Source organism: Scyliorhinus torazame, unplaced genomic scaffold (assembly GCF_047496885.1).
Source record: "Scyliorhinus torazame isolate Kashiwa2021f unplaced genomic scaffold, sScyTor2.1 scaffold_989, whole genome shotgun sequence".
Classification (NCBI taxonomy): domain Eukaryota; kingdom Metazoa; phylum Chordata; class Chondrichthyes; order Carcharhiniformes; family Scyliorhinidae; genus Scyliorhinus; species Scyliorhinus torazame.
Window position 1 is genome coordinate 1 of NW_027308716.1, and position 25,646 is coordinate 25,646.

The 25,646-nt window shown below is 59.7% G+C and overlaps 1 protein-coding gene and 1 long non-coding RNA gene across 2 annotated transcripts; both read left to right on the forward strand.

The window, feature by feature from the left end:
• The first annotated feature begins 83 nt into the window (after positions 1-83).
• LOC140406898 (DNA ligase 1-like) lies at positions 84-19,621 on the forward strand. The gene is made up of 6 exons (XM_072494766.1): positions 84-167; positions 6,771-6,923; positions 10,820-10,873; positions 14,323-14,466; positions 16,384-16,476; positions 19,360-19,621. The coding sequence occupies exons 1-6, from the start codon at positions 102-104 to the stop codon at positions 19,441-19,443; spliced, it is 594 nt and encodes a 197-aa protein (XP_072350867.1). The 5' UTR covers positions 84-101; the 3' UTR covers positions 19,444-19,621.
• Positions 19,622-20,243: 622 nt separating this feature from the next.
• On the forward strand, positions 20,244-22,861 carry LOC140406896 (uncharacterized). The gene is made up of 2 exons (XR_011939364.1): positions 20,244-20,357; positions 21,869-22,861. It is a non-coding gene; the product is annotated as an uncharacterized lncRNA (long non-coding RNA).
• The last annotated feature ends 2,785 nt before the right edge of the window (positions 22,862-25,646 follow it).

Sequence of the window (25,646 nt, forward strand, 5' to 3'; positions counted from 1 at the left end):
TCCTGCTCACCACCCCCCGTTTATGTCTCCTGCTTCGTGGATTCGGGAGTTGTGATCTTGACGAACGTTTGTTCCTGAAAGCAGATTCCTGCGAGGGGCTGATGGTGAAAACGTTGGAGGTCGATGCGACGTACGAGATCGCCAAGAGATCCCACAACTGGCTGAAGGTGAGACGGAGCGAAGCTTCGGGGGGAACGATGGCTGGAGAGGGTTAAACTAACTCTGTGTGTCACAGCGGGATTGGGGGGAGTTAATCACAGCGGGATTGAGGGGGCTAATCCGAGCGGTATTGAGGGGGTTAATCACAGCGGGGTTGAGGGGGTTAATCACAGTGGGATTGAGGGGGTTAATCACAGCGGGATTGAGGGGGTTAATCCGAGCAGGATTGAGGGGGTTAATCACAGCGGGATTGAGGGGGGTTAATCACAGCGGGATTGAGGGGGTTAATCACAGCGCGATTGAGGGGGTTAATCACAGCGGGATTGACGGGGTTAATCACAGCGGGATTGAGGGGGTTAATCACAGCGGGATTGAGGGGGTTAATCACAGCGCGATTGAGGGGGTTAATCACAGCGGGATTGAGAGGGTTAATCACAGCGGGGTTGAGGGGGTTAATCCGAGCGGGATTGAGGGGGTTAATCACAGCGGGATTGAGGGGGTTAATCACAGCGGGATTGAGGGGGTTAATCCGAGCGGGATTGAGGGGGTTAATCACAGCGGGATTGAGGGGGTTAATCACAGCGGGATTGAGGGGTTAATCACAGCGCGATTGAGGGGGTTAATCACAGCGGGATTGAGGGGGTTAATCACAGCGCGATTGAGGGGGTTAATCACAGCGCGATTGAGGGGGGTTAATCACAGCGCGATTGAGGGGGTTAATCACAGCGGGATTGAGAGGGTTAATCACAGCGGGGTTGAGGGGGTTAATCCGAGCGGGATTGAGGGGGTTAATCACAGCGGGGTTGAGGGGGTTAATCACAGTGGGATTGAGGGGGTTAATCCGAGCGGGATTGAGGGGGTTAATCACAGCGGGGTTGAGGGGGTTAATCACAGTGGGATTGAGGGGGTTAATCCGAGCAGGATTGAGGGGGTTAATCACAGCGGGGTTGAGGGGGTTAATCACAGCGGGATTGACGGGGTTAATCCGAGCAGGATTGAGGGGGTTAATCACAGCGGGATTGAGAGGGTTAATCACAGCGGGGTTGAGGGGGTTAATCACAGCGGGATTGAGGGGGTTAATCACAGCGCGATTGAGGGGGTTAATCACAGCGGGATTGAGGGGGTTAATCCGAGCGGGATTGAGGGGGTTAATCACAGCGGGATTGAGGGGGTTAATCACAGCGGGATTGAGGGGGTTAATCCGAGCGGGATTGAGGGGGTTAATCACAGCGGGGTTGAGAGGGTTAATCACAGCGGGGTTGAGGGGGTTAATCCGAGCGGGATTGAGGGGGTTAATCACAGCGGGGTTGAGAGGGTTAATCACAGCGGGGTTGAGGGGGTTAATCCGAGCGGGATTGAGGGGGTTAATCACAGCGGGGTTGAGGGGGTTAATCACAGCGGGATTGAGGGGGTTAATCACAGCGGGATTGAGGGGGTTAATCCGAGCGGGATTGAGGGGGTCAATCCGAGCGGGGTTGAAGGGGTTAATCACAGCGGGGTTGAGGGGTTAATCCGAGCGGGGTTGAGGGGGTTAATCCGAGCGGGGTTGAAGGGGTTAATCCGAGCGGGGTTGAAGGGGTTAATCCGAGCGGGGTTGAGGGGGTTAATCCGAGCGGGGTTGAGGGGGTCAATCCGAGCGGGGTTGAGGGGATTAATCCGAGCGGGGTTGAGGGGATTAATCCGAGCGGGGCTGAAGGGGTTAATCCGAGCGGGGTTGAAGGGGTTAATCCGAGCGGGGTTGAGGGGGTTAATCCGTGTGGGGCTGAAGGGGTTAATGCGAGCGGGGCTGAAGGGGTTAATCCGAGCGGGATTGAAGGGGTTAATGCGAGCGGGGCTGAAGGGGTTAATCCGAGCGGGATTGAAGGGGTTAATCCGAGCGGGGCTGAAGGGGTTAATCACAGCGGGGTTGAGGGGGTTAATCCGAGCGGGGTTGAGGGGGTTAATCCGAGCGGGGCTGAAGGGGTTAATCACAGCGGGGCTGAAGGGGTTAATCCGAGCGGGGTTGAAGGGGTTAATCCGAGCGGGGCTGAAGGGGTTAATCCGAGCGGGGTTGAAGGGGTTAATCCGAGCGGGGTTGAAGGGGTTAATCCGAGCGGGGCTGAAGGGGTTAATCCGAGCGGGGTTGAAGGGGTCAATCCGAGCGGGGTTGAGGGGGTTAATCCGAGCGGGGCTGAAGGGGTTAATCCGAGCGGGGTTGAGGGGGTTAATCCGAGCGGGGCTGAAGGGGTTAATGCGAGCGGGGCTGAAGGGGTTAATCCGAGCGGGGCTGAAGGGGTTAATCCGAGCGGGGCTGAAGGGGTTAATCCGAGCGGGGCTGAGGGGGTTAATCCGAGCGGGGCTGAAGGGGTTAATCCGAGCGGGGCTGAAGGGGTTAATCCGAGCGGGGCTGAAGGGGTTAATCCGAGCGGGGCTGAAGGGGTTAATCCGAGCGGGGCTGAAGGGGTTAATCCGAGCGGGGTTGAAGGGGTTAATCCGAGCGGGGTTGAAGGGGTTAATCCGAGCGGGGCTGAAGGGGTTAATCCGAGCGGGGCTGAAGGGGTTAATCCGAGCGGGATTGAAGGGGTTAATCCGAGCGATGCTGAAGGGGTTAATCCGAGCGGGGCTGAAGGGGTTAATCCGAGCGGGGCTGAAGGGGTTAATCCGAGCGGGGCTGAAGGGGTTAATCCGAGCGGGGCTGAAGGGGTTAATCACAGCGGGGTTGAGGGGGTTAATCCGAGCGGGGTTGAGGGGGTTAATCCGAGCGGGGTTGAGAGGATTAATCCGAGCGGGGCTGAAGGGGTTAATCCGAGCGGGGCTGAGGGGGTTAATCCGAGCGGGGTTGAGGGGGTTAATCCGAGCGGGGTTGAGGGGATTAATCCGAGCGGGGCTGAAGGGGTTAATCCGAGCGGGGCTGAAGGGGTTAATCCGAGCGGGGTTGAAGGGGTTAATCCGAGCGGGGTTGAAGGGGTTAATCCGAGCGGGATTGAAGGGTTTAATCCGAGCGGGACTGAAGGGGTTAATCCGAGCGGGGCTGAGGGGGTTAATCCGAGCGGGACTGAAGGGGTTAATGCGAGCGGGGCTGAAGGGGTTAATCCGAGCGGGGCTGAAGGGGTTAATCCGAGCGGGGTTGAAGGGGTTAATCCGAGCGGGGCTGAAGGGGTTAATCCGAGCGGGGTTGAAGGGGTTAATCCGAGCGGGGCTGAAGGGGTTAATCCGAGCGGGGCTGAGGGGGTTAATCCGAGCGTGGCTGAGGGGGTTAATCCGAGCGGGGTTGAAGGGGTTAATCCGAGCGGGGCTGAAGGGGTTAATCCGAGCGGGGCTGAGGGGGTTAATCCGAGCGGGGCTGAGGGGGTTAATCCGAGCGGGGTTGAAGGGGTTAATCCGAGCGGGGTTGAAGGGGTTAATCCGAGCGGGGTTGAGGAGGATAATCCGAGCGGGGCTGAAGGGGTTAATCCGAGCGGGGTTGAGGGGATTAATCCGAGCGGGGCTGAAGGGGTTAATCCGAGCGGGGTTGAAGGGGTTAATCCGAGCGGGGTTGAAGGGGTTAATCCGAGCGGGGTTGAAGGGGTTAATCCGAGCGGGGCTGAAGGGGTTAATCCGAGCGGGGCTGAGGGGGTTAATCCGAGCGGGGTTGAGGGGGTTAATCCGAGCGGGGTTGAGGGGGTTAATCCGAGCGGGGTTGAGGGGGTTAATCCGAGCGGGGCTGAAGGGGTTAATCCGAGCGGGGTTGGAGGGGTTAATCCGAGCGGGGTTGAAGGGGTTAATCCGAGCGGGGCTGAAGGGGTTAATCCGAGCGGGGCTGAAGGGGTTAATCCGAGCGGGGCTGAAGGGGTTAATCCGAGCGGGGCTGAAGGGGTTAATCCGAGCGGGGCTGAAGGGGTTAATCCGAGCGGGGCTGAAGGGGTTAATCCGAGCGGGGCTGAAGGGGTTAATCCGAGAGGGGCTGAAGGGGTTAATCCGAGCGGGGTTGAAGGGGTTAATCCGAGCGGGGTTGAGGGGGTTAATCCGAGCGGGGCTGAAGGGGTTAATCCGAGCGGGGTTGAAGGGGTTAATCCGAGCGGGGCTGAAGGGGTTAATCCGAGCGTGGCTGAGGGGGTTAATCCGAGCGTGGCTGAAGGGGTTAATCCGAGCGGGGCTGAAGGGGTTAATCCGAGCGGGGCAGAAGGGGTTAATCCGAGCGGTGTTGAGGGGTTAATCCGAGCGGGGTTGAAGGGGTTAATCCGAGCGGGGTTGAAGGGGTTAATCCGAGCGGGGTTGAAGGGGTTAATCCGAGCGGGGTTGAAGGGGTTAATCCGAGCGGGATTGAAGGGGTTAATCCGAGCGGGGCTGAAGGGGTTAATCCAAGCGGGGCTGAAGGGGTTAATCCGAGCGAGGTTGAGGGGTTAATCCGAGCGGGGCTGAAGGGGTTAATCCGAGCGGGATTGAAGGGGTTAATCCGAGCGGGGCTGAAGGGGTTAATCCGAGCGGGGCTGAAGGGGTTAATCCAAGCGGGGTTGAGGGGTTAATCCGAGCGGGGCTGAGGGGGTTAATCCGAGCGGGGCTGAAGGGGTTAATCCGAGCGGGGTTGAAGGGGTTAATCCGAGCGGGATTGAAGGGGTTAATCCGAGCGGGGCTGAAGGGGTTAATCCGAGCGGGGTTGAAGGGGTTAATCCGAGCGGGGCTGAAGGGGTTAATCCGAGCGGGGCTGAAGGGGTTAATCCGAGCGGGGCTGAAGGGGTTAATCCAAGCGGGGCTGAAGGGGTTAATCCGAGCGGGGCTGAAGGGGTTAATCCGAGCGGGGTTGAGGGGGTTAATCCGAGCGGGGTTGAGGGGGTTAATCCGAGCGGGGTTGAAGGGGTTAATCCGAGCGGGGCTGAGGGGGTTAATCCGAGCGGGGCTGAAGGGGTTAATCCGAGCGGGGTTGAAGGGGTTAATCCGAGCGAGGCTGAAGGGGTTAATCCGAGCGGGGCTGAGGGGGTTAATCCGAGCGGGGTTGAAGGGGTTAATCCGAGCGGGGTTGAAGGGGTTAATCCGAGCGGGGCTGAAGGGGTGAATCCGAGCGGGGCTGAAGGGGTGAATCCGAGCGGGGCTGAAGGGGTTAATCCGAGCGGGGCTGAAGGGGTTAATCCGAGCGGGGCTGAAGGGGTTAATGCGAGCGGGGTTGAAGGGGTTAATCCGAGCGGGGTTGAAGGGGTTAATCCGAGCGGGGCTGAAGGGGTTAATCCGAGCGGGGCTGAAGGGGTTAATCCGAGCGGGGCTGAAGGGGTTAATCCGAGCGGGGCTGAAGGAGTTAATCCGAGCGGGGCTGAGGGGGTTAATCCGAGCGGGGTTGAGGGGTTAATCCGAGCGGTGTTGAAGGGGTGAATCCGAGCGGGGTTGAAGGGGTTAATCCGAGCGGGGTTGAGGGGGTTAATCGGAGCGGGGTTGAAGGGGTTAATCCGAGCGGTGTTGAAGGGGTTAATCCGAGCGGTGTTGAAGGGGTTAATCCGAGCGGGGTTGAGGGGGTTAATCGGAGCGGGGTTGAAGGGGTTAATCCGAGCGGGGCTGAAGGGGTTAATCCGAGCGGGGTTGAAGGGGTTAATCCAAGCGGGGCTGAAGGGGTTAATCCGAGCGGGGTTGAGGGGGTTAATCCGAGCGGGGTTGAAGGGGTTAATCCGAGCGGGGTTGAAGGGGTTAATCCGAGCGGGGTTGAGGGGGTTAATGCGAGCGGGGTTGAAGGGGTTAATCCGAGCGGGGCTGAAGGGGTTAATCCGAGCGGGGCTGAAGGGGTTAATCCGAGCGGGGCTGAAGGGGTTAATCCGAGCGGGGCTGAAGGGGTTAATCCGAGCGGGGCTGAAGGGGTTAATCCGAGCGGGGCTGAAGGGGTTAATCCGAGCGGGGCTGAAGGGGTTAATCCGAGCGGGGCTGAAGGGGTTAATCCGAGCGGGATTGAAGGGGTTAATCCGAGCGGGGCTGAAGGGGTTAATCCGAGCGGGGCTGAAGGGGTTAATCCGAGCGGGGCTGAAGGGGTTAATCCGAGCGGGGCTGAAGGGGTTAATCCGAGCGGGGCTGAAGGGGTTAATCCGAGCGGGGCTGAAGGGGTTAATCCGAGCGGGGTTGAGGGGGTTAATCCGAGCGGGGTTGAGGGGGTTAATCCGAGCGGGGCTGAAGGGGTTAATCCGAGCGGTGTTGAGGGGGTTAATCCGAGCGGGGCTGAAGGGGTTAATCCGAGCGGGGCTGAAGGGGTTAATCCGAGCGGTGTTGAAGGGGTTAATCCGAGCGGTGTTGAAGGGGTTAATCCGAGCGGGGCTGAAGGGGTTAATCCGAGCGGTGTTGAGGGGGTTAATCCGAGCGGGATTGAAGGGGTTAATCCGAGCGGGGCTGAAGGGGTTAATCCGAGCGGTGTTGAGGGGGTTAATCCGAGCGGGGCTGAAGGGGTTAATCCGAGCGGGGCTGAAGGGGTTAATCCGAGCGGTGTTGAAGGGGTTAATCCGAGCGGTGTTGAAGGGGTTAATCCGAGCGGGGCTGAAGGGGTTAATCCGAGCGGGGCTGAAGGGGTTAATCCGAGCGGTGTTGAGGGGGTTAATCCGAGCGGGGCTGAAGGGGTTAATCCGAGCGGGGTTGAGGGGGTTAATCCGAGCGGGGCTGAAGGGGTTAACTCTCTCTCTCCGCAGCTGAAGAAGGATTATCTGGACGGTGTGGGTGACACCCTGGACCTGGCTGTGATTGGTGGTTACCACGGCAAGGGCAAGCGGACCGGGGTCTACGGAGGCTTCCTATTGGCCTGTTACGAAGAGGAGAGCGAGGAGTATCAAACCATCTGCAAGGTGAGGGCTCCGCCGTCCCCCGGCCCCCTCCGTCCCCGGCCCCAGCCGTCCCCCGGCCCCCGCCGTCCCCCAGCCCCCGCCGTCCCCCGGCCCCCGCCGTCCCCCGGCCCCCTCCGTCCCCGGCCCCCGCCGTCCCCCGGCCCCCGCCGTCCCCCAGCCCCCGCCGTCCCCCGGCCCCCGCCGTCCCCCAGCCCCCGCCGGCCCCCGCCGTCCCCCAGCCCCCGCCGTCCCCCAGCCCCCGCCGTCCCCCATCCCCCGCCGTCCCCCCCGCCGTCCCCCCGGCCCCCGCTCCGCCCCCAGCCCCCGCCCCCCCCCCAGCCCCCGCCGTCCCCCCAGCCCCCGCCAGCCCCCGCCCCCCCCCCAGCCCCCGCCCCCCTCCCCCCAGCCCCCGCCGTCCCCCAGCCCCCGCCGTCCCCCCAGCCCCCGCCGTCCCCCCAGCCCCCGCCGTCCCCCCAGCCCCCGCCGTCCCCCAGCCCCCGCCGTCCCCCAGCCCCCGCCGTCCCCCAGCCCCCGCCGTCCCCCATCCCCCGTCGTCCCCCAGCCCCCGCCGTCCCCCAGCCCCCGCCGTCCCCCAGCCCCCGCCGTCCCCCAGCCCCCGCCGTCCCCCAGCCCCCGCCGTCCCCCAGCCCCCGCCGTCCCCCAGCCCCCGCCGTCCCCCAGCCCCCGCCGTCCCCCAGCCCCCGCCGTCCCCCAGCATCCGCCGTCCCCCAGCCCCCGCCGTCCCCCAGCCCCCGCCGTCCCCCAGCCCCCGCCGTCCCCGCAGCCTCCGCCGTCCCCCCGGCCCCCACCGTCCCCCAGCCCCCACCGTCCCCCAGCCCCCGCCGTCCCCCAGCCCCCGCCGTCCCCCAGCCCCCGCCGTCCCCCAGCCCCCGCCGTCCCCCAGCCCCCGCCGTCCCCCAGCCCCCGCCGTCCCCCAGCCCCCGCCGTCCCCCAGCCCCCGCCGTCCCCCAGCCCCCGCCGTCCCCCAGCCCCCGCCGTCCCCGCGGCCTCCGCCGTCCCCCCGGCCTCCGCCGTCCCCCCGGCCTCCGCCGTCCCCCAGCCCCCGCCGTCCCCCAGCCCCCGCCGTCCCCCAGCCCCCGCCGTCCCCCAGCCCCCGCCGTCCCCCAGCCCCCGCCGTCCCCCAGCCCCCGCCGTCCCCCAGCCCCCGCCGTCCCCCAGCCCCCGCCGTCCCCCAGCCCCCGCCGTCCCCCAGCCCCCGCCGTCCCCCAGCCCCCGCCGTCCCCCAGCCCCCGCCGTCCCTCAGCCCCCGCCGTCCCTCAGCCCCCGCCGTCCCCGTCCCCCCAGCCTCCGCCGTCCCCCCAGCCCCTGCCGTCCCCCAGCCCCCGCCCCCGCCGTCCCCCAGCCCCCGCCCCCGCCGTCCCCCAGCCCCCGCCCCCGCCGTCCCCCAGCCCCCGCCGTCCCCGCGGCCTCCGCCGTCCCCCCGGCCCCCGCCGTCCCCCAGCCCCCGCCGTCCCCCAGCCCCCGCCGTCCCCCAGCCCCCGCCGTCCCCCCAGCCCCCGCCGTCCCCCAGCCCCCGCCGGCCGGTCTCCCTGAAGACAGACGGACGCTTCCGATCTTATCGTGTAGTTAGCGCCCACTTCCCCTGGCACACACCACTCTCCCTGCCAGCCTCCTGCTCGCCAGCCCCCACCCCCTCACCACAAACACGGGGCGAATGTGCAAACTCCACACGGACAGTGACCCAGAGCCGGGATCGAACCTGGGACCTTGGCACTGTGAGGCAGCAGTGCTAACCACTGGGCCACCGTGCTGTCCCTCTCAGGAACTTTTAATTAAAAAATTGAGTTTTATTCGTATAAACACACACTGTAAGAATTTCTATCAACTACAAACATAAGGTCCCCACACAGCTACAGTACTCTATAAAACCCTTAATGAATTCCCCCTTAACTGTTCCAATTCAATAACAAAACCCAAGTAAAACCAGAAAGCCCTTTTCAAAAGTGTGGTCAGTCAGCACACGGTATTCTCACTGGTATAAGACTTGTTATTGATATTCTGTCCCCTTTCCAAACAGCGGGTTTGAATTCCTCCCAGAATGCAATTCTCCCTTGTCCGTTACCAAGTCGCCTGGGAGCAGCTTTTCGAAATGAAGATGGAGAGACCCTCCCTTCACCCTGTCCAGTTCAAACCCAGTCCAGAACTCAAAGCGAAAGTAAAAACTCTCAGGGCCACAGCCCAGCTCCACCCACACCATGACATCACCGAAGCCATGCGATAGGACACATTTCTTTAAGGGGCACTCCCATGCTGGTCGCAGCCTCTTTGAGAATACTAATAACAATCATTAGTGTCACAAGTCGGCTTACATTAACCCGGCACTGACGTTACTGTGAAAATCCCCTCGTCGCCACATTAATAATAATCTTTATTAGTGTCACAAGTCGGCTCACATTAACCCGGCACTGACGTTACTGTGAAAATCCCCTCGTCGCCACATTAATAATAATCTTTATTAGTGTCACAAGTCGGCTCACATTAACGCGGCACTGACGTTACTGTGAAAATACCCTCGTCGCCACATTAATAATAATCTTTATTAGTGTCACAAGTAGGCTCACATTAACCCGGATGTGACGTTACTGTGAAAATACCCTCGTCGCCACATTAATAATAATCTTTATTAGTGTCACAAGTAGGTTTACATTAACGCGGCACTGACGTTACTGTGAAAATACCCTCGTCGCCACATTAATAATAATCTTTATTAGTGTCACAAGTAGGCTCACATTAACCCGGCACTGACGTTACTGTGAAAATACCCTCGTCGCCACATTAATAATAATCTTTATTAGTGTCACAAGTAGGCTCACATTAACCCGGATGTGACGTTACTGTGAAAATCCCCTCGTCGCCACATTAATAATAATCTTTATTAGTGTCACAAGTAGGCTCACATTAACCCGGCACTGACGTTACTGTGAAAATCCCCTCGTCGCCACATTAATAATAATCTTTATTAGTGTCACAAGGAGGCTCACATTAACCCGGCACTGACGTTACTGTGAAAATCCCCTCATCGTAACATTGATAATAATCTTTATTAGTGTCACAAGTAGGCTCACATTAACCCGGCACTGACGTTACTGTGAAAATACCCTCGTCGCCACATTAATAATAATCTTTATTAGTGTCACAAGTAGGCTCACATTAACCCCGCACTGACGTTACTGTGAAAATATCCTCGTCGCCACATTAATAATAACCTTTATTAGTGTCACAAGTGGGCTTACATTAACCCGGCACTGACGTTACTGTGAAAATACCCTCGTCGCCACATTAATAATAATCTTTATTAGTGTCACAAGTAGGCTCACATTAACCCCGCACTGACGTTACTGTGAAAATATCCTCGTCGCCACATTAATAATAATCTTTATTAGTGTCACAAGTAGGCTCACATTGACCCGGCACTGACGTTACTGTGAAAATACCCTCGTCGCCACATTAATAATAATCTTTATTAGTGTCACAAGTAGGCTTACATTAACCCGGCACTGACGTTACTGTGAAAATCCCCTCGTCGCCACATTAATAATAATCTTTATTAGTGTCACAAGTAGGTTTACATTAACGCGGCACTGACGTTACTGTGAAAATCCCCTAGTGGCCACATTCCGGCTCCTGTTCGGGTACACAGAGGGAGAATTCAGAATGTCCAATTCGCCCAACAAGCCTGTCTTTCGGGACCTGTGAGAGGAAACCGGAGCACCCGGAGGAAACCCACGCAGACACGGGGAGAACGTGCAGACTCCGCACAGACAGTGACCCAAGCCGGGAATCGAACCGGGACCCTGGCGCTGTGAAGCCACAGTGTTAACCACTGCGCTACCACGCCGCACCTGATTACGCAGGCTGTGATTTAACTGCTCTCTCTCTCTCTCTCTCTCTCTCAGATCGGGACTGGTTTCAAAGATGAGGATTTGGAGCAACATACCAAATTCTTCAAGGTGAGAGCTGCTCAAAAACCGGAGACCCTTCAGCCCCTCGAGTCTGTTACACAGGAACAGGAGGAGGCCCATTCAGCCCCTCGAGTGTGTTACAAAGGAACAGGAGGAGGTCCATTCAGCCCCTCGAGTCTGTTACACAGGAACAGGAGGAGGCCCATTCAGCCCCTCGAGCCTGTTACACAGGAACAGGAGGAGGCCCATACAGCCCCTCGAGCCTGTTACACAGGAACAGGAGGAGGCCCCTTCAGCCCCCTCCTCGAGCCAGTTACACAGGAACAGGAGGAGGCCCATTCAGCCCCCTCCTCGAGCCTGTTACACAGGAACAGGAGGAGGCCCATTCAGCCCCTCGAGCCAGTTACACAGGAACAGGAGGAGGCCCATGCAGCCCCTCGAGCCAGTTGCACAGGAACAGGAGGAGGCCCTTTCAGCCCCTCGAGCCTGTTACACAGGAACAGGAGGAGGCCCATTCAGCCCCTCGAGCCTGTTACACAGGAACAGGAGGAGGCCTATTCAGCCCCTCGAGCCTGTTACACAGGAACAGGAGGAGGCCCATTCAGTCCCTCGAGCCTGTTACACAGGAACAGGAGGAGGCCCATTCAGCCCCTCGAGCCTGTTACACGGGAACAGGAGTAGGCCCATTCAGCCCCTCGAGCCTGTTACACAGGAACAGGAGGAGGCCTATTCAGCCCCTCGAGCCTGTTACACAGGAACAGGAGTAGGCCCATTCAGTCCCTCGAGCCTGTTACACAGGAACAGGAGTAGGCCCATTCAGTCCCTCGAGCCTGTTACACAGGAACAGGAGGCCCATTCAGCCCCTCGAGCCTGTTACACGGGAACAGGAGTAGGCCCATTCAGCCCCTCGAGCCTGTTACGCAGGAACAGGAGGAGGCCTATTCAGCCCCTCGAGCCTGTTACACAGGAACAGGAGGAGGCCCATTCAGCCCCTCGAGCCTGTTACACAGGAACAGGAGTAGGCCCATTCAGCCCCTCGAGCCTGTTACACAGGAACAGGAGGAGGCCTATTCAGCCCCTCGAGCCTGTTACAGAGGAACAGGAGTAGGCCCATTCAGCCCCTCGAGCCTGTTACATAGGAACAGGAGTAGGCCCATTCAGCCCCTCGAGCCTGTTACACAGGAACAGGAGTAGGCCCATTCAGCCCCTCGAGTCTGTTACACAGGAACAGGTGAGGCCCATTCAGCCCCTCGAGCCTGTTCCACAGGAACAGGAGGCCTATTCAGCCCCTCGAGCCTGTTACACAGGAACAGGAGGAGGCCCATTCAGCCCCTCGAGTCTGTTACACAGGAACAGGGGAGGCCCATTCAGCACCCTCGAGCCTGTTACACAGGAGTAGGCCCATTCAGCCCCTCGAGCCTGTTACACAGGAACAGGAGGAGGCCTATTCAGCCCCTCGAGCCTGTTACACAGGAACAGGAGTAGGCCCATTCAGCCCCTCGAGCCTGTTACACAGGAACAGGAGTAGGCCCATTCAGCCCCTCGAGTCTGTTACACAGGAACAGGTGAGGCCCATTCAGCCCCTCGAGCCTGTTCCACAGGAACAGGAGGAGGCCTATTCAGCCCCTCGAGCCTGTTACACAGGAACAGGAGGAGGCCCATTCAGCCCCCTCCTCGAGCCTGTTACACAGGAACAGGAGGAGGCCCATTCAGCCCCCTCCTCGAGCCTGTTACACAGGAACAGGGGAGGCCCATTCAGCCCCTCGAACCTGTTACACAGGAACAGGGGGAGGCCCATTCAGCCCCTCGAGCCAGTTGCACAGGAACAGGAGGAGGCCCAGTCAGCCCCTCGAGCCTGTTACACAGGAACAGGAGGAGGCCCACGGCCCATTCAGCCCCTCGAGTGTGTTACAAAGGAACAGGAGGAGGTCCATTCAGCCCCTCGAGTCTGTTACACAGGAACAGGAGGAGGCCCATTCAGCCCCTCGAGCCTGTTACGCAGGAACAGGAGGAGGCCCATTCAGCCCCTCGAGCCTGTACGCAGGAACAGGAGGAGGCCTATTCAGCCCCTCGATCCTGTTACGCAGGAACAGGAGTAGGCCCATTCAGCCCCTCGAGCCTGTTACGCAGGAACAGGAGGAGGCCCATTCAGCCCCTCGAGCCTGTTACGCAGGAACAGGAGGAGGCCTATTCAGCCCCTCGAGCCTGTTACACAGGAACAGGAGGAGGCCCATTCAGCCCCTCGAGCCAGTTGCACAGGAACAGGAGGAGGCCCATTCAGCCCCTCGAGCCTGTTGCACAGGAACAGGAGGAGGCCCAGTCAGCCCCTCGAGCCTGTTACACAGGAACAGGAGGAGGCCCATTCAGCCCCTCGAGCCTGTTACACAGGAACAGGAGGAGGCCCATTCAGCCCCTCGAGCCTGTTACACAGGAACAGGAGGAGGCCCATTCAGCCCCTCGAGCCTGTTACACAGGAACAGGAGGAGGCCCATTCAGCCCCTCGAGCCTGTTACAAAGGAACAGGGGAGGCCCATTCAGCCCCTCGAACCTGTTACACAGGAACAGGAGGAGGCCCATTCAGCCCCCTCCTCGAGCCTGTTACAAAGGAACAGGGGAGGCCCATTCAGCCCCTCGAGCCAGTTGCACAGGAACAGGAGGAGGCCCATTCAGCCCCTCGAGCCTGTTGCACAGGAACAGGAGGAGGCCCAGTCAGCCCTTCGAGCCTGTTACACAGGAACAGGAGGAGGCCCATTCAGCCCCTCGAGCCTGTTACACAGGAACAGGAGGAGGCCCATTCAGCCCCCTCCTCGAGCCTGTTACACAGGAACAGGAGGAGGCCCATTCAGCCCCCTCCTCGAGCCTGTTACTCAGGAACAGGAGGAGGCCCATTCAGCCCCTCGAGTGTGTTACAAAGGAACAGGAGGAGGCCCATTCAGCCCCTCGAGCCTGTTACACAGGAACAGGAGGAGGCCCATTCAGCCCCCTCCTCGAGCCTGTTACTCAGGAACAGGAGGAGGCCCATTCAGCCCCTCGAGTGTGTTACAAAGGAACAGGAGGAGGCCCATTCAGCCCCTCGAGCCTGTTACACAGGAACAGGAGGAGGCCCATTCAGCCCCTCGAGCCTGTTACACAGGAACAGGAGGGGGCCCATTCAGCCCCTCGAGCCTGTTACACAGGAACAGGAGGAGGCCCATTCAGCCCCTCGAGCCTGTTACACAGGAACAGGAGGGGGCCCATTCAGCCCCTCGAGCCTGTTACACAGGAACAGGAGGAGACCCATTCAGCCCCTCGAGCCTGTTACACAGGAACATTTATCGATTCGAGTCCCCAGTGAAGGTGGGGTCGTGTCTCAGCCCGTCACTGAGCTGCTGGCAGAGACAGAGGTGGATATTACTGATCGCTCTCCCCCGCCCCCCTCCACCATGTTCTCCATCTCCCCCGCTTCTCCCACACATATCACAGACGATATTCCCTCCCTCTCTCTCTCTCCAACCCAGGATCACATCATTGGCAAGCCCTGCCCCTATTACCGCTGGGATAATTCTGCGGAGCCTGACCACTGGTTCGACGCCGTGCAGGTCTGGGAGGTGAAATGTGCCGACCTGTCCATCTCGCCCGTGTACAAGGCAGCGCAGGGCATGGTGAGTGAGCGGGGAGGGGAAAACCAAGGGGGCTGTGCGGGGTCCGGGTCAAGGGGGGAGAGGGTGAGACGTGTGTGTGGTGGGGGGAAGTTTACTGTACATAGAATTTACAGTGCAGAAGGAGGCCATTCGGCCCATCGAGTCTGCACCGGCTCTTGGAAAGAGCACCCTACCCAAGGTCCACACCTCCACCCTATCCCCATAACCCAGTAACCCCACCCAACACTAAGGGCAATTTTGGACACTAAGGGCAATTTATCATTGGCCAATTCACCTAACCTGCGCATCTTTGGACTGTGGGAGGAAACCGGAGCACCCGGAGGAAACCCACGCACACACGGGGAGGACGCGCAGACTCCGCACAGACAGTGACCCAAGCCGGAATCGAACCTGGGACCCTGGAGCTGTGAAGCAATTGTGCTATCCACAATGCTACCGTGCTGCCCACCGTGTGTGTGTGGGGGATGTGTGTTTTTTTCTGACTGTGGGTGGGGTGGGTGCGGGTCAGTTGTCCTGGGGGGGTGGGGGGGTTGCAGAGCAAGATCCTGCAGCGAGGGGGGTTACACAGCAAGATCCCGCAGCGAGGGGGCTTACACAGCAAGATCTCGGAGCGAGGGGGGTTACACAGCAAGATCCCGGAGCGAGGGGGGTTACACAGCAAGATCCCGGAGCGAGGGGGCGGTTACACAGCAAGATCCCAGAGCGAGGGGGCGGTTACACAGCAAGATCCCAGAGCGAGGGGGGTTACACAGCAAGTTCCTGCAGTGAGTGGGGGGGGTTACACAGCAAGATCCCAGAGCGAGGGGGGGTTACACAGCAAGATCCCGGAGCGAGGGGGTTACGCAGCAAGATCCCGGAGCGAGGGGGGTTACACAGCAAGATCCCGGGGCGAGGGGGGTTACACAGCAAGATCCCGGGGCGAGGGGGGTTACACAGCAAGATCCCGGAGCGAGGGGGTTACACAGCAAGATCCCGGAGCGAGGGGGTTACACAGCAAGATCCCGGAGCGAGGGGGCGGTTACACAGCAAGATCCCAGAGCGAGGGGTGTTACACAGCAAGACCCCAGAGCGAGGGGGGCTACACAGCAAGATCCCGCAGCGAGGGGGGTTACACAGCAAGATCCCGCCACGAAGGGGGTTACACAGCAAGATCCCACAGCGAGGGGGGTTACACAGCAAGATCCCGGAGCGAGGGGGTTACACAGCAAGATCCCGGAGCGAGCGGGGTTACACAGCAAGATCCCGGAGCGAGGGGGTTACACAGCAAGATCCCGGAGCGAGGGTGGGTTACACAGCAAAATCCCGGAGCGAGGGTGTTTACACAGCAAGATCCCACAGCGTTGGGGGGGGTTACACAGCAAGATCCCGGAGCGAGGGGGGCGGGTTACACAGCAAGATCCCGCCGCGAAGGGGGTTACACAGCAAGATCCCACAGCGATGGGGGGGGTGACACAGCAAGATCCCGGAGCGAGGGTGTTACACAGCAAGATCCCGGAGCGAGGGGGTTACACAGCAGGATCTTGGAGCGAGGGGGGTTACACAGCAAGATCCCGGAGCGAGGGGGGTTACACAGCAAGATCCCGGAGCGAGGGGGCGGGTTACACAGCAAGATCCCGCAGCGAAGGGGGTTACACAGCAAGATCCCGCCGCGAAGGGGGTTACACAGCAGCATCCTGGAGCGAGGGGGGGTTACACAGCAAGATCCCAGAGCGAGTGGGTTACACAGCAAGATCCCGGATTGAGGGGGTTACACAGCAAGATCCCGGAGCGAGGGGGTGGTGGTGTTTGGGGGGAGTGGGGGGGTCCGTGGTCCCGGGGGGGGGGGGGTGCGGGTCCATGGTCCCGGGGGTTGGGGGTGGGGGGGGGTCCGTGGTGCCGGGGAGTCTCTCTAACGGATGTTTCTCCGCCCACCCCCAGGTTGATGACGGAAAGGGAATCTCGCTCCGGTTCCCTCGCTTCCTCCGCGTCCGGGACGACAAGAAACCTGAGGAGGCCACAAGCAGCAACCAGGTGGGGGGAGGGGGCGGGGGCGGGGCGTAGAGCGAGGCGGGAACGGAGAGCGAGGCGGGGGTGGGAAGGGGGGGGGGAGGGGGTTCTGGACACCCATCATTGGCAACATCTACCCTGTCTTTCCCTGTTAGACCATAAGACAGAGGAGCAGAATTAGGCCACTTGGCCCATCGAGTCTGCTCCGCCATTCATTCCTGGCTGATATTTTCTCCTCCCCATTCTCCTGCCTTCTCCCCATAACCCCTGATCCCCTTATTAATCAAGAACCGATCTATCTCTGTCTTAAAGATACTCAGTGAATTGGCCTCCACAGCCTCCTGTGGCAAAGAGTTCCACAGATTCACCTCCCTCTGGCTGAAGACATTCCTCCTCATCTCTGTTTGAAAGGATCGTCCCTTCGGTCTGAGATTGTGTCCCCTCTGCTTCTAGTTTTTCCTACAAGTGGAAACGTCCTCTCCAGGCCGGGCCGTATCCTGTAAGTTTCAATAAGATCCCCCCTCATCCTTCTAAATTCCCAACGAGTACAGACCCAGAGTCCTCGGCCGTTTCCTCGTACGACAAGCTCTTCGTCCCGGGGATCGTTCTTGTGAACCTCTCTCTGGACCCTTTCCAAGGCCCCAGCACATCCTTCCTTCGATACGGGGCCCAAAACTGCTCCCAATGCTCCAAATGGGGTCTGAGCCGAGCCTCAGAGGTCCATCCCTGGCCTTGTATTCTCGCCCTCTCGACATGAACGCTAACATTGCCCGTCCGAACCGCCGACTGGACCTGCCCGTTAACCGTCAGAGAATCGTGAACATGGACCCCCAAGTCCCTTTGTTGGAATTTTATAAGTCTGTATGAGACCCCCCCCTCATTCTTCTGAACTCCATCGAGAACAATCCCAACCTGGTCAGTCTCTCCTTCTATGACAGTCCCGCCATCCCTGGAATTAACCCTAACCCTAACCGCCTGCTGCACCTTCAGCGACTGGTGCACGAGGACAAGTTTAGATCGAAGTGTCTGGGAAGAATGTTGAATCAGACCTGAGGAGGAGGCTCTCCCCATCCTGGCGAAATTCAACATCAAGGCTGTAGGTGCACCTAGTTTAGTGTCAATGGGGCAGAGGTTTAAGGTGCGAGGGGCAAGGTTTAGAGTAGATGTACGAGGCAAGTTTTTTTACGCAGAGGGTAGTGGGTGCCTGGAACTCACTACCGGAGGAGGTAGTGGAAGCAGGGACGATAGGGACATTTAAGGGGCATCTTGACAAATACATGAATAGGATGGGAATAGAAGGATACGGACCCAGGAAGTGTAGAAGATTGTAGTTTAGTCGGGCAGCAGGGTCGGCACGGGCTTGGAGGGCCGAAGGGCCTGTTCCTGTGCTGTACATTCCTTTGCTCTTTGGTCCATAATACACTTTGGAGTTTCTGAGCCCATTGGAAGGGGAGGGATGTGGAGAAGTGGGGGGGGGGACTTTGGTGCAGGAGAGAATGGGGAGTGGGGGTGGGGGGGGGTGGAGAGACCAGGGGATTCTCCGACCCCACGCCGGGTCAGAGAATCCCCGGGGGGTGGGGCTCCACGGAGACCTGGCCCGTGATCAGGATGGGATTCAGGGTGAGTTAGCAGTTTGGATCAGAAATTGGCTAGCTGGAAGAAGACACACTTGATGGGAAATGTTCAGACTGGAGTCCAGTTACTAGTGGTGTACCACAAGGATCTGTTTTGGGGCCACTGCTGTTTGTCATTTTTATAAATGACCTGGAGGAGGGCGTAGAAGGATGGGTGAGTAAATTTGCAGATGACATTAAAGTCGGTGGGGTTGTGGACAGTGCGGAAGGATGTTACAAGTTACAGAGGGACATAGATAAGCTGCAGCGCTGGGCTGAGAGGTGGCAAATGGAGTTTAATGCAGAAAAGTGTGAGGTGATTCATTTTGGAAGGAATAACAGGAAGACAGAGTACTGGGCTAATGGTAAGATTCTTGGCAGTGTGGATGAGCAGAGAGATCTCGGTGTCCATGTACATAGATCCCTGAAAGTTGCCACCCAGGTTGAGAGGGTTGTTAAGAAGGCGTGCGGTGTGTTAGCTTTTATTAGTAGAGGGATTGAGTTTCGGAGCCATGAGGTCATGTTGCAGCTGTACAAAACTCTGGTGCGGCCGCATTTGGAGTATTGCGTGCAATTCTGGTCACCGCATTATAGGAAGGATGTGGAAGCATTGGAAAGGGTGCAGAGGAGATTTACCAGAATATTGCCTGGTATGGAGGGAAGATCTTATGAGGAAAGGCTGAGGGACTTGAGGCTGTTTTCGTTCGAGAGAAGAAGGTTAAGAGGTGACTTAATTGAGGCACACAAGGAGGATTGGATAGGGGGGACAGTGAGAGCCTTTTTCCTCGGATGGTGATGTCTAGCACGAGGGGACATAGCTTTAAATTGAGGGGTGATAGATATGGGACAGATGTCAGAGGTAGGTTCTAAACTCAGAGAGTAGTAAGGGCGTGGAATGCCCTGCCTGCAACAGTAGTGGTCTCGCCAACACTAAGGGCATTCAAATGGTCATTGGATAGACATACGGACGATAAGGGAATAGTGTAGATGGGCTTTAGAGTGGTTTCACAGGTCGGCGCAACATCGAGGGCCGAAGGGCCTGTACTGCGCTGTAATGTTCTAATGCCCGTATTGGCAGCTGGAGCTGTGCGTCGCCCCAGTGCCCCCCCGCTGGCCCCCTGTGCGGCGCAGGGTCGCTGATCAGAGGCTCCGGTGTTTATGGTGGTGTCAACACTTTGCTCCGATGTGGGACTGGGGCCGGACGAGATGTGTATCCCATCAGTAATCTCTCTACCTCTCTGTCCCTCCCATTCATCCTGCCCTCCCTCCTCACCAACCCTCCCTCCCTCCCCAGGTTGCCGATCTGTACCGGAAGCAGCAACAGATTCAGAACCAGCAGAGCGGCCGACCGGACGGGGATGCAGAGGATTTGTACTGAGGCGTCCCTGACGCAGGAGGCGACAACTCACCACCGACAGGCTGGGGAAGGCCCCAGGCTTTCATCCTGCTCTGTAAATAATCCCCATATCTATCCCCAGTGTCCCTCGATCACTCACTATCCCCATACCCCCCCCCTCTCGATTCCAGTCCCTCGAATAAAAAGGTTTTTGTACAAACTGGTCTCTGTGGTTTTTGTACCTGGGGGGGGGAATGGAGCTGCGGAGGGTTAATTCTGAGGAAACTGGGCAGGGGAGTGAGGAGGAGGGAGAGGGAGGGAGAGAGAGGGGAGGGGGGGGAGGTGGAGCAGCCAATGCAGAACACAGTCACTCCACCAGTACCCTGGAGTTGCTGGGACAACATCGCTTATGGGTTGAGAAATCTGTCAGCGGTTCTTTCCCCCAGGGTCCACCACAGCCCTGCCCGGCTTCTCCTCCCCCGGTTGCACACTACACACTTTTCGGGGCCACGACGACCTGGCATCCTGAGAGAGATGTCGTGTTCCTGAGAAATGTCCTGATGAGTGCAAGATGAAAAACTTCAACAAGTACGGTACAAAGTTGCATTGTCCTTTCCGGGAGCAAGGAAGCTGCTGTCCTCTCTCTCTCTCTCTCTCTCCAGATAACCCTACCCTCCTCTCTCTTTCTTTCCCTGCTCTCTCCTCCTCAGATACCCAGCGAGGGGGGCGTAAAAACCACACTTGAGGGAGTGGAGGAGTTTCTACTCCACCAGCTGAGCAATGGCGGCCGCCTTACCCAGTGTGCCGCGCGGCTGTGCAAGCGGTCTATCCCGGCCGCGGGGGAGGGCGGCGCCTGCGTAGTGCGGTCCGGTCGGCCATTGCGCTGGTCCCAGGGAGGAGAGGCTCTGGAGGAGGAGGGGGGGGGGTGCAATCTCAGGCTGCTCCCCCCGGGTAAGGTGAAGCATGCACAGGGACTAATGCAGAACCCCCCACCCGGCTGTGCCGGCCTCGGCTGCATATTCCACCGGGAAAGCCTTCATTTATCAATGTGAGGCCAACTCCCCCCAGCCCAGCCCCTGGGAATGGGGGGGGGTAATTATTGCATTCACCTCCCCCTCCTCCCTCCTGTCCAAGAGCACCGGCTCTGAGGAGCTCACTGAGGGTGCAATGATCCCTGTTCCCCCCAGAAGGTGTCCTCAGCACCCATGGGGGGGGGGTGCTGAGGACCAGAGTGCGACAGGGCACCCAGAGGTGCTGGCGGGGTGGGCAAGCGAGCGGCCGATGCAGTTTAGTGCAGAGACGTGCGGGCGCCGCGCTTTCTGGCCCCAAGGCAGAGGGGGGGGGGGGGTTCCTGCGCTCAAAGGCACGGATTGAGGGAGCCGGAGACATCGGGTACAACCAGCAGGGGATCCGACGCCCCACCGCCCTGGGGGCTGCGTCCCCCGGCGAGCTGCCCCCCACCGCAGAGCGAGCAGGCCCTAGTCGCCCACATTCTGGCGCCTGTTCGGGTACACAGAGGGAGAATTCAGAATGTGCAGATGTGCCCCCCCCCCCCCCCCCCCCGTCCCTCTTCGAGGGGGAAGGGGGAGGGGTTGCCGCAAAAAGGAGGCGGAGGGAGATTTGCAGGGATGGTCGCCGGAACGGGGCGGGTTTTTACCTGCAGGATTGTGGGCTGGGCGGGGGGGGGGGCCGCGGGGGGTTAACCCAATGGAGTCTCGGTTGGCAATCCGATCCAGTGAGGACCGGGTTAGACAGACGTAAAACCTCGAGCTGGCGTCTCGGGGGGTGGGGTGACGGTCAACTGTGGACTGCTCGGGTGGGGGGGGGGGGGGGCACGGAGCTGGAGGGGGCTGACTTTGGCCGGTTTAATGAGGTTCCCGTTCTGCATTTGGCCTCAGGACCGGTGAGGGCGACGTCTGCCCTGGCGGAGCGGCAGGGAGGGGGGGGGGGGGGACCGTTCCCGGCAACAGGAGGGTGTGCCACCATGTCCCCCATCAGGAGTCACGATAGCGCAGCGGTTAGCACTGTTGCTTAGGGCCAGGGACCCCCGGTTCGATTCCCGGCTTGGGTCAGTGTCTGTGCGCAGTCTGCACGTCCTCCCCGTGTCTGCGTGGGTTTCCTCCGGGTGCTCCGGTTTCCTCCCACAAGTCCCGAAAGACGCGAGTGTGAATTGGACATTCTGAATTCTCCCTGTGTACCCGAACAGGCGCCGCAGTGTGGCGACTAGGGGCTTGTCACAGTAACATCATTGCAGTGTTAATGTAAACCTACTTGTGAGAATAATAATGTCCTCGGCGCCGTGAGGCAGCAGTGCTGAGCACCGGGAACGGGGATAAATACTGGGGGGAATGTTTCCAGGGGAGGAGGGTTGAATGCATCGCTGATTGACCGGGCCAGCAGGGGACGGGAGGGGATGAATGTCGTCCTCCTGACACCCGAGTGGCTGATTGCTCTTCTTTCCGTTTAGACGTGCTGGCGATGAAGAGGAGGTCGTGCCGGAGGTGGAGTCGGGAGAAGAGGCGGAGAATCCCGGCCGGCCGGCCCTGGTCTTCGGAGAGCCAGGCCCCGTCGGGGTCTGCGGCGCCGGACTGTGCCCCCAGCCGGCTGCTGGCCTGGGCGGAGGGCGAGCCGGCGGGGCTGAAGGAGCCGCCCTTCGGGGCTCCACGCCCGGGGGAGGCGCTGTTTGGCGACAGGTCGGCAGAGGACTGGCCATGCGGCTTTGTGCCGGCGGGAATGCTGCCCCAGGGGCCCGGCGAAGAGGAGGACGAGCTCTTCATCTGCTCCGTGTGCGGCCGGGGGGTGGCGGGCGCCTCGCCCTTCGACCAGCACCAGCTGGTCCACGCCAGCTACCACTGCGCCGTCTGCGGCAAAGGGTTCAGCCGCTCGTCCAACCTGTCGCGGCACCAGAGGCTGCACCGGCAGGAGCCCGCGTTCGCCTGTGCCCGCTGCAGCAAGTCCTTCCACCAGGCCTCGGATCTGGAGCGGCACGGGCTGGTGCACACGGGCGAGCGGTGGCACCGGTGCGCCGAGTGCGGCAAAACTTTCACCCAGTCGTCCAACCTGGCCCGGCACCGACGGATCCACTCTGGCGAGAGGCCCTTCGCCTGCGCCGTCTGCGGGAAGGACTTTAACCGCCTCTCCAGCCTGGAGCAGCACCGGCGCGTCCACACGGGCGAGAGGCCGTTCCGCTGCCCGCTCTGCGGCAAGGGCTTCAACCAGTCCTCCAACCTGGCCCGGCACCAGCACATCCACGGCGACCGCAGGCTCTTCGGCGAGGCGGCGCGCCAGGCGCTGGGGGTCCGAGACGGCGTGCCGTGAGAACCAGCCGGCCGCCACCGCCCACCGGCGTGGGGACATCTGCACCGACTCCGGGCGAGGTAGCCCTTCCCCGGGGCCGGCCGGCGTCCCCGGCACCTCGAACCGAATCAGAACCGTCACATTAAAACCAACTTTTCACAAACCGCCTCTGGTGCTCATTTAGACCGGGGGGGGGACAGATACCGGGGGGGGGGGGGATGACGGATACCGGGGGGGGGGGGAGGGACACAGATACTGGGGAGTGTGACAGATACCGGGGAGTGCGACGGATACCGGGGGGGGGGGTGACGGATACCGGGGAGTGCGATGGATACCGGGGAGGGGGCAGATACCGGGGGGGGGGGGTGACGGATACCGATGGGTGGTGACAGATACCGGGGGGGGGTGGTGACAGATACCAGGGGGGGCTGACGGATATCGGGGTGTGACGGATACCGGGGGGGGGGGGGTGTGACGAACACCGGGGAGTGCGACAGATACCGAGGGGGGCGACAGATACCGGGGGGGGGGCGACAGATACCAGGGGGGGGGGCGACACATACCGGGGAGTGCGACAGATACCGGGGAGTGTGACAGATACTGGGGGGGGTGACGGATACCGGGGGGGGGACAGATACCGGGGGGGGGGGGGGGGGGGGTGACAGATACCAGGGGGGGGTGACGGATATCGGGGTGTGACGGATACCGGGGAGTGTGACAGATACCGGGGAGTGTGACAGATACCGGGGAGTGTGACAGATACCGGGGAGTGTGACAGATACCGGGGGGGCTGACAGATACCGGGGGGGACAGATACCAGGGGGTGTGACACATACCGGGGAGTGTGACAGATACCGGGGAGTGTGACACATACCGGAGGGGCTGACAGATACCGGGGAGTGTGACAGATACCGGGGAGTGTGACACATACCGGGGAGTGTGACACATACCGGGGGGGCTGACAGATACCGGGGAGTGTGACAGATACCGGGGAGTGTGACACATACCGGGGAGTGTGACACATACCGGGGAGTGTGACACATACCGGGGGGGCTGACAGATACCGGGGGGGGAGACAGAAACCGGGGGGGGTGACGGATATCGGGGTGTGACAGATACCGGGGAGTGTGACACATACCGGGGGGGCTGACAGATACCGGGGGGGGGGACAGATACCGGGGGGGGGACAGATACCGGGGGGGGGGTGACGGATATCGGGGTGTGACAGATATCGGGGTGTGACAGATACCGGGGGGGCTGACAGATACCGGGGGGGGGGGGGGTGACAGGCACGACAGAGGAGGGAGGGAATGTAAAAGAAATATCAGACGAACAAAGGGAAAGCATGAGAAGAGGCCGGCAGTTAACATAAGACATCGGCATGTTGTGGAGCTGCCGGCGTTGGACTGGGGTGGGCACAGGAGGAAGCCTGACAACACCTAGTTAAAGTCCAACAGGTTTGTTTCGAATCACTAGCTTTCGGAGCGCTGCTCCTTCCCCCAGGTGGATGAAGAGGCGGGTTACACAAACACTGTTATATATATATATACAAAGTCAAACATGCAAGACGATACCTTGAACGCTAGTCTTTGCAGGAAATTAAGTCTTTACAGGTCTAGACGGTGCAACTGGATTAACCTGTGACTATTCCCTGTCTCCAGTCGCTCCGTCTGCACCTGTAAAGACTTAATTACCTGCAAAGCCTCGCATTCAAAGTCTCGTCTTCATCTTTGACTTTGTATATAAATAACAGTCTTTCTGGAACCCGCCTCTTCATCCACCTGGGGGAAGGAGCAGCGCTCCGAAAGCTAGTGATTCGAAACAAACCTGTTGGACTTTAACCTGGTGGTGTCAGACTTCTTACCAGACATAGGAGCAGAATTGGGCCACTCGGCCCATCGAGTCTGTCCGCCGGTCATTCCATGGCTGATATTTTCTCCTCCCCATTCTCCTGCCTTCTCCCCATAACCCCCGATCCCCCTTATTAATCAAGAACCGATCTATCTCCGTCTTAAAGACACTCAGTGAATTGGCCTCCACAGCCTTCTGCGGCAAAGAGTTCCACAGATTCACCTCCCTCTGGCTGGAGAAATTCCTCCTCATCTCTGTTTGAAAGGATCGTCCCTTCGGTCTGAGATTGTGTCCCCTCTGCTTCTAGTTTTTCCTGCAAGTGGAAACGTCCTATCCAGGCCGGGCCGTATCCTGTAAGTTTCAATCAGATCCCCCCCTCATCCTTCTAAACTCCAACGAGTACAGACCCAGAGTCCTCGACCGTTTCCTCGTACGACAAGCTCTTCATTCCCGGGATCGTTCTTGTGAACCTCCCTCTGGCCCCTTTCCAAGGCCCCAGCATGTCCTTCCTTCGATACGGGGCCCAAAACCTCGTGTGCAGGGAACAATTTCAAAACCTGTGGGTCATGCAGAACTTGGGAACGTTGTGGACTTTGAGGAGGGTTAAATGAGAGGCGGGGGGGGGGGGGGGGGGTTAAATCTCTACAAATCAATGATGGATTTGATACGACCCAGGGGTTTTATAATTCAGAGTACGGAGCATCGTGGACACCACAGTTGCTTCACAGCTCCAGGGTCCCAGGTTCGATTCCCGGCTTGGGTCACTGTCTGTGCGGAGTCTGCCCATCCTCCCCGTGTGTGCGTGGGTTTCCTCCGGGTGCTCCGGTTTCCTCCCACAGTCCAAAGATGTGCAGGTTAGGTGGATTGGCCAATGATAAATTGCCCTTAGTGTCCAAAATTGCCCTTAGTGTTGGGTGGGGTTGCTGGGTTATGGGGATAGGGTGGAGGTGTTGACCTTGGGTGGGGTGCTCTTTCCAAGAGCCGGTGCAGACTCGATGGGCCGAATGGCCTCCTTCTGCACTGGAAATTCTATGAAACTCTATGAAGTGTACGAGAGTAAAGTGGTTACATTGAACCTGCATGAAACACCTTCAGTC